General features: G+C 35.0%; 1 protein-coding gene across 1 annotated transcript; it reads right to left on the bottom strand.

Annotated features, from left to right (window-relative positions):
• Window positions 1-1,275: 1,275 nt before the first annotated feature.
• Or4c121 (olfactory receptor family 4 subfamily C member 121) lies at window positions 1,276-2,208 on the bottom strand. The gene has a single exon (NM_001000356.1). The coding sequence runs from the start codon at window positions 2,206-2,208 to the stop codon at window positions 1,276-1,278; it is 933 nt and encodes a 310-aa protein (NP_001000356.1).
• Between the last annotated feature and the right edge of the window lie 5,668 nt (window positions 2,209-7,876).

The raw sequence follows: 7,876 nt of genomic DNA on the forward strand, positions 1-7,876 counted from the left end.
TATTGAACTTCATATGGTCTGTGAATTGTATCTTGGGTATTCTGAGCTTCTGGGCTAATATCTACTTATCAATGAGTGCATACCATGTGTGTTCTTTTGTGACTGGATTACCTCACTCAGGATGATATTTGCTAGTTCTATCCACTTTCCTAAGAATTTCATGAAGCTATTGATTTTTAATAGCTGAGTAAGTACTCCTTTGTGTAAATGTATCACATTTTCTGTATCCATTCCTCTGTTGAAGGACATCTTGGTTCTTTCTAGCTTCTTGCTATTGTAAAAAGGCTTTTATGAACTTAGTGAAGCATGTTCTTATTATATGTTGGAGCATCTTTTGAGAATATGCCCACAAGTAGTATAGCTGAGTCCTCAGGTAGCACTGTGTCCAATTTTCTGAGGAACCTCCAGACTGATTTCCAGAGTGGTTATACCAGCTTGCAATCCCACCAACAATGAAGGAGTGTTTCTCTTTTCCACATCCTCACCAGCATCTGTCATCTGAGCTTTCGATCTTAGCCATACTAACTGGTGTGAAGTGCAATCTCAGGGTTGTTTTGATTTGCATTCCCCTGATGACTTAGGATGTCAAACATTTCTTTAGGTGCTTCTTATCCATTCATTATCCCTCATTTAGAATTCTTTGTTTAGCTTTGTATCACATTTTTAATAGGGTTATTTGGTTCTCTGGAATCTAATTTCTTGAATTCTTTGGATATATGTCAATGTTAATTAATCAATTCATAATGAACTGTGATCCGAGAAGCAGTTTTGCCACTCCCAATGTAAATGCATTCTACAGAAATTGATGCTTTCCTTTTCAAATAATGACCAATTAAAAATAATTGTCCTAGTAAATAGTGCCCTATTGTGTACTTAGATTAGTTTAGAAATGTAATTATTTATTCTTCCTATGAATGTCTGTGTGTGCTGTTTGTGTACATGTGTAAGTAGTATATGCATGTGTGTACACATGATGGGTGGATAGTGTATGAGCCTTTTCACATGCATGAAAAGTCACAGAAAGGCACTGACTATGTTCATTTATTTCTTGCTGCCTTATTTACTTAAGACAAAGTCTCCAATTAACCTTGGCCACACTGGTTCGGGAAGAGTCATTGGGCTCAATAATATGTGACTTCACCAGTATTGCATTAAAACTGAGCTACCATAACTGATTTCTCCCATGAATGTTGTGAGTCAGAAATATAGTTCATGTTTGCACTACAAATGCTCTTACCTACTGGTCTATCACCAAAACATTGTAAATGTAATTTGTTAATAATCACCAGAAACCACTATCAATCTCTTCCACATTTTCCTGATGGCATTCTTCATATCCTTATTCCTGAAAGTGTAAACCATAGGATTGAGCAGTGGTGTTATGATGGTTGCAAATACAAGAGCATTTTTCTCAGAGGAGAAGGCTGTAGGTCGAGCATATATTAAGATGCATGACACAAAAAACAAAAGCACAACTGTAATGTGGGATCCACAAGTAGAAAGAGCTTTACGTCTGCCTTCAGAACTGTGGGCTCTCAGAGAGAACAAGATGACACCATAGGAAACAAGCAAAATAGAGAATATTATGATGCAGATAGACCCACTGTTGGCAAACACCAAAATGACAAAAATGTGTGTGTCAGTGCAGGCAAGCTTCAGTAATGGGAACAAGTCACACATGTAGTGATCAATGATATTGGGTCCACAGAAGGGTAGCTGCAAAGTAAAGATAATTTGTATGATAGAATGTAAGAAGCCTCCAGCCCAGGACAACAGCACTAAAATACCACAGAGCCTCCGGGTCATGATAGAAGAGTAGTGAAGGGGCTTGCAAATGGCTACATAGCGGTCATAAGCCATGGCTGACAGGACAATCACCTCCATCCCAGTGAAGAAGTGGACAGCAAACAGTTGTGTCATACAACATTCAAAGGAGATGGTCTTTCTCTCATGAAAGAAGTCTACCATCATCTTGGGTGTTACAGTGGAAGAAGTGCATGCATCCAGGAAGGACAAGAATATCAAGAAGAAGTACATGGGGGAGCCCAGTAGTGCAGGGCTGTAGATGATGGTCACCACAATAATCATGTTGCCCCCAATCGTTGCCAGGTAGATCAACAAAAATATAACAAACAATATTTTTTCAACTTTTGAGTTCTGTGAAAGTCCAAGGAGAATGAATTCATTGATATAGCTTTGGTTTAGCATGATTCTTAAGAAGATGATGAATAAAAATCTGTTCATGTAATTCTGAAATTATGAGAAAAGAATATGTCATTCATGTTTATAAAATTACCATGTACAAGCTGGTCCTTTTTATTAGTTTTCAATTTAAAAATAATATAACATTTTAAACATATACTTTGTTATATTTATATATCATATAATGTTGAAGCTGATACAATTTATTGAATATTTTAAATAGCCACAATTAAATTATTGGAGATAAAACATTCACTTGGGTGAGAGGAGAACAAAAGCCTGTATTTGATCAGTCATATTTCATCAGTATTAATCAGGTACCTGAAGCAGACTATGAAAATTCAGTTTAAAGTATTCTTGATGTAAATGATGACCAGAATTTATTTCTTCCTTGACTGACCAGAATTCTTTCATATCTAATGAAACAAGATGCAAGAGGAAACTTAGGTCATACTTGAAAATCATGGATTCAAGTATACTAACAGTGCGAATTTTATTTGAATTTCCATTGAATTTATTTTTACTTAATAAAAGAAAAAAGTCTGCAGTACACTCTTAAAACACTACAAAAACAAAAACAAAAACAAGCAAAACACCAACCGAACAAAAAAGCAATTATTCTAGACTTAAAGTCCTAATCATAGTCATCAGGGGTAGAAACCTGTATTTCATTTCTGCAAAAGTCAACAACAAAATTGTTATGATCAAACAAAAGTACCTTTACTTAGGACTTAAAAGACACAAGCTGTGACATCTGTGATCTCACCACTCAATCAACAGGGTGAAGAATGATTTTTTATTTTTCTTTGTAAGAACTTCTTGGAAGGGAAGTATTTCTCTAGTCTTACCTTTTCTATAAAGCTTAAAACATTGTTATCCTTTGTCCTTATGCAAGAAATATATCCTGATAAAGGTAATGGAGTCAATGATGAGAATCAGAAAGTCATGAACAAGTCAGCTCCAAGTGAAAATATTTGACAACACAAAGCTTAAAAGGACAAATTTCCTCTCAAATATTATTTAGAGTATTCTGACTAACTTGCCAAGATATATGCTTTGAATTTTATAACAATTCATTGTCAACAGGACAAAACTGCAATCCACAGATTGGGGAAAGATCTGTGCCAACCCTACATTTGATAGAATAGTAACATCTAAAATATACAAAGAACTCAAGAAGTTCGACTCCCGAGAACCAAATAACCTCATTTAAAAATGGGGAACAGAGCTAAACAGAGAATTCACACTGAGGAATCTCAAATGGCTGAGAACTTCCTTAGTTATCAGGGAAATGCAATTCAAACAATCCTGAGATTTCACTTTACACTAGTCAGAATGGCTAAGATCAAAAACTTAGTTGACAGCAGATGCTGGCAAAGATGTGGAGAAAGAGGAACACTTCTCCATTGACAAAGGAATGGATGGATGCGGAAAATGTGGTACATTTACACAATGGAGTACTACTCAGCTATTAGAAACAATGACATTATAAAGTTCACAGGCAAATGGATAGATAGAACTTAAAAATACCATCCTGAGAGAGGTAATCTAGTCACAAAACTACACACATGGTATGTTCTCACTGATAAGTGGATAGTAGTCAGAAAGAAGCTCAGAATACCCATGATACAACTTAACGACTATATGAAATCCAAGAAAAAAGATCACACCAAAGTGTGGTTTCGAGGCTACAGTCCTATTCAGAAGAGAGATGAAGATAATTTATGGGAAGTATAAGGAGAAAGTGATCTGGGAGAGAGAGAGGAAGGAGAGGGAAAAGAGGTGCCAGGTCAGATGTGGGTGGACAGAGCATCAGGAATTTGAAACTAGGTGTGTAGCAGTGGGTGAGGGGGACCTAGGGCTAGTCACTAGAATATCCTAGATGTCAGGGACCCAAGTTCATAGGACCTAATAAGTAGGACAATAGCTGAAATATCCAACAAAGGGGAGATATAACCTGTAGAGACCATATAGAGTAGATAGGCACGCCCCTTGCTTGAGGGATGGGGGCTACCCAGCCACCTCAAAAATGTTAATCCAGAATTCTTCCTGTCAAAAGGAAATGCAGGGACAAAGAGTGGGACAGAGACTAAAGAAAAAGCCATCCAGAGACTGACCCATCTAGGGATCCATCCCATCTGCAGACACCAAACCCAGACACTATTACTGATGCCAAGAAATGCTTACTGGCAGGAGTCTGGCATAGCTATCTTCTGAGAGGCTGTGCTAGAGTCAGACCAATACAAATGCTGATGTACACAGCCAAATATAGGACGGAGAACAGAGACTGCAATGGAGAACTTAGAGCAAAGAATGTAGGTTCGCAGCCCTATAGGAAGAACAACAATATCAACCAACTAGATACCCCAAAGCTCCCAGGGACTAAACCACCAACCAAAGAGTATATACGGGGGGACCCATAACTACAGCTGGATGTGTAGCCAAGGATTGCCTTATCTGGCATCAATGGGAGGGAAGCCCCTCGGTCCTTTGGAGGCTCGAAAACCTGAGGTAGGGAAATGCTAGGATGCTGAGGTAAGAGTGGGTGGGCAGGTGGGGAAGCAGGCCCAGAGAGGCAGTAGGAAGAGGGAAGGGATGGGGGGTTGTGGAGGGGAAACTGGGAAGGGTATAAAATTTGAAATGTGAATAAATAAAATAATAATTCAAAAAGAATGCATGATAAAGCTATAGCACTTTACCTGCTCATACCTAGTAATTATACGGTCAAATTTGAAAATATTAAAATGTCACTCGTGGTAGCATTCATTTTCATTTCTAGGTATAATTAATTTAAAAGACATTCTATTGTTTACCCACAGAATATAATTCCACAAATATGTGTAAATCTTCCAGCTTCCAGATTCATTTTTCTTGGCAGTCACAATCCAAAATGTGTCTGTATCTTTTCCTGTAAAATATTTTTATGAGTGAATGTATACATGTATATGCATATTCATCTTTATGTATTTGTGTGCATAAATGCCTACAGTTATAAACATATATGTATATAAGAACATGGTGTTCTGAGAAGGAAATGAAATGCTTCAAAGGCTTACATCTGAAACAAGTAAACATTACTTCACATGTTTATAAACCTATCACCTGACAATTCATTTATTTAACAACAATTATTTACATGATGACCTGAATTCAATTCTTCACTTGCGTATATACTATGAACTCTAGCCACTGACATAGTATAACCAAAGAAACAGTGGTCTGAAGCAAACCCTGTAAAATCAATGGATCAGGCAGTAATCACTTGCAATAAAATGAGATGATCTCTGATTAGTTTACAAGTTTCATTCAGAGCTAAAGCAGTATGAACAAAAGAATCACTTTCGAAAGAAAACAGCAAGGTATGATATACATGCACAATTGGTAGAATGAAACTCAGTATTTCACACAATGAAAATGAAAGGGAAAAATAGAAACTACGCTACAGTCTTGAGACATACACTGAGATCTAAACCCTCAACTTTTGCTGTTACATGCTCAGTACTTTCTCATGTGCTTTAAAATTATTGGCGCAAGACAGACAGTCCTACATGAGCCTTCATGTAAGAAGAAAACAACTGAGAAGTTCCAAAGAAAACATATCCCTGTATTAATTTTAACATTAAGTGAAATGAGCTTTATTATTCTAATTTTAATTAAAAATTTTCAATGCTTGTTGGTTGCAAACAAAATGACGCCATCATCTATTCAGTGAAACAATTAGAAAACTCATGTTAACACATCCACTATGGGAAATAAGTATACTGTAATCATGACTTATGACAAGGTTTAAATTACCATTTAAAAGATAGTTGACCTGAACACAAGGTGGAGCATAGATTTAATCCTACAATATAAAAGGGTTTATAGCTGAAAATTAAACTAAATATAAATAAAATGTTTCATTAAGTCTTGTGAGTTCATGTATATATCATATAACTGACAAGATTATTCAGAACAGCAGAGCAGTTGAAATGAGTGAAGTGGTGTGAATTATATCCTGTAACTGTATATACTGTCATGTGGTAGGCTAAAAATAGATGAAATAAAATGTTAAGTAGAAAGACAAACAGCTCACTTTCTGTTATTAAACAAGCAGGGACAGGCTGTCTGTAGAACAGCCATGCACTATTTATTGATCTAACAGATTTCAAATGTTGGGACCATGAAAGACAAACCAGTAGATTTTGTTTTTCTGGTACAGGAAGGCAGTAGAGGAAGGGTGAAAAGGTATGACGTAGTCTAGGCAGGACTCCAACATACCACTTAGCCTAGGATGACTGTAAATTTTAGATCTTCTTTCCTCTATCTCTGGACACTGGGATTGCAAGTTTGTGTCACTACACCAAGCCAAACCCATGTTTCTTTCTTTTCTTTTTTTTTTCCAACACATTCTGCAAACTATCGATAAAAAATATTTTGAATATAGAATGTTGAATAGTTAAACAGGCTCTGTGTACATCTGCTTATGAAAATTGAATCAACCAAAAGAAAAATTATCAGATTAAAAAAAATCACATTTTAGAAGCTTGGAGTGATGGCTCAATGAACAATTATTGTCCTTTCTGTTGACATGAAGTTTATTCCCCCAATTAGAGTATTTACAGCCCTCTATAGCCCCACATTCAGGGGTACACTTTCTTCTTCTAGATGTTGTGGACTCCTGAAAAAAATGACATATATCAAACAGACACATACATACACCCATACACAAAAATGAAAACAACCACTTTTTAAAAATTATTCCAATTTTTATAAAATCAATCCACTTAAATAATAATTAGGGGAATAAATCAGCAAACAAATTAAGAGGCACAAACTTGTTTATATTATTTTTGTATCAGGAATCCCAGCCATAAATTATATTCTAAAATAAAATAAGAAGAAAAAGTTTACATTAGAATATAATACATTTTCAAAAATGCTAAAGACAGAAAAATATCCAAACTAGTCAAAACAAGGTGACTATGTAAGTCAAGTATAAGCTAAAAAATATTATAATGCATATAATATACAAATGTATACAATACATTTAATAAAGCATTAATAGTATGAAAACTTTAAGTTTTGTAATAGTAAATTAAGTGGAAAACCAGGAAAATTAAATATTCACTATTGAATATTTAAATGTATTTAATATTATAAAAAGGAACATAAAATGATACCTTATTGATCACATGAATTTTGTTATTATGAACCAAATTTTTAAAATTAAACATTACAATTAAAAGTTATAAAATCTATTTTCCTGAAAATTCTACGAAGTGATCTGAGCCTTGCAAAGCTCTCACTGGCAATCATGAAAACAACAGGCTAACAACACAGCACCTAGCAGTAGTTTTTCCTTAAAAAATTACATATTTAAGTTTGAAATTACAGTATAATTATATCATTTCCTCTCTCCAGTTGTCACCCTCTGTACTCTACCACATAACCATCCTTGTTCTTTTTCAAATTCGTGCTCTTTCTTTATATTAATTGTTGTCCAATGCATATATGTATATATATTCATATATATGTATATATAATATATTACTAAATATAACTGCTCTACATGTACAATGTTACTTGTGTTTTTACAACATTACAATCTTTTCCCAGATGTCAATATCATAAATTCGACCTCATAATTTTCTCTACTTGATGAATTTATTTTCATATTCTGATATAGGAACCA

The sequence above is a fragment of the Rattus norvegicus genome, chromosome 3 (assembly GCF_021556685.1).
Source record: "Rattus norvegicus strain SHRSP/BbbUtx chromosome 3, alternate assembly SHRSP_T2T, whole genome shotgun sequence".
In the NCBI taxonomy this organism is placed as follows: Eukaryota; Metazoa; Chordata; class Mammalia; order Rodentia; family Muridae; genus Rattus; species Rattus norvegicus.

Bases quoted from the DNA above. Each gene is read 5' to 3' on its own strand.
- Or4c121 (NM_001000356.1), bottom strand. From the start codon at position 2,208: ATGCTAAACCAAAGCTATATCAATGAATTCATTCTCCTTGGACTTTCA.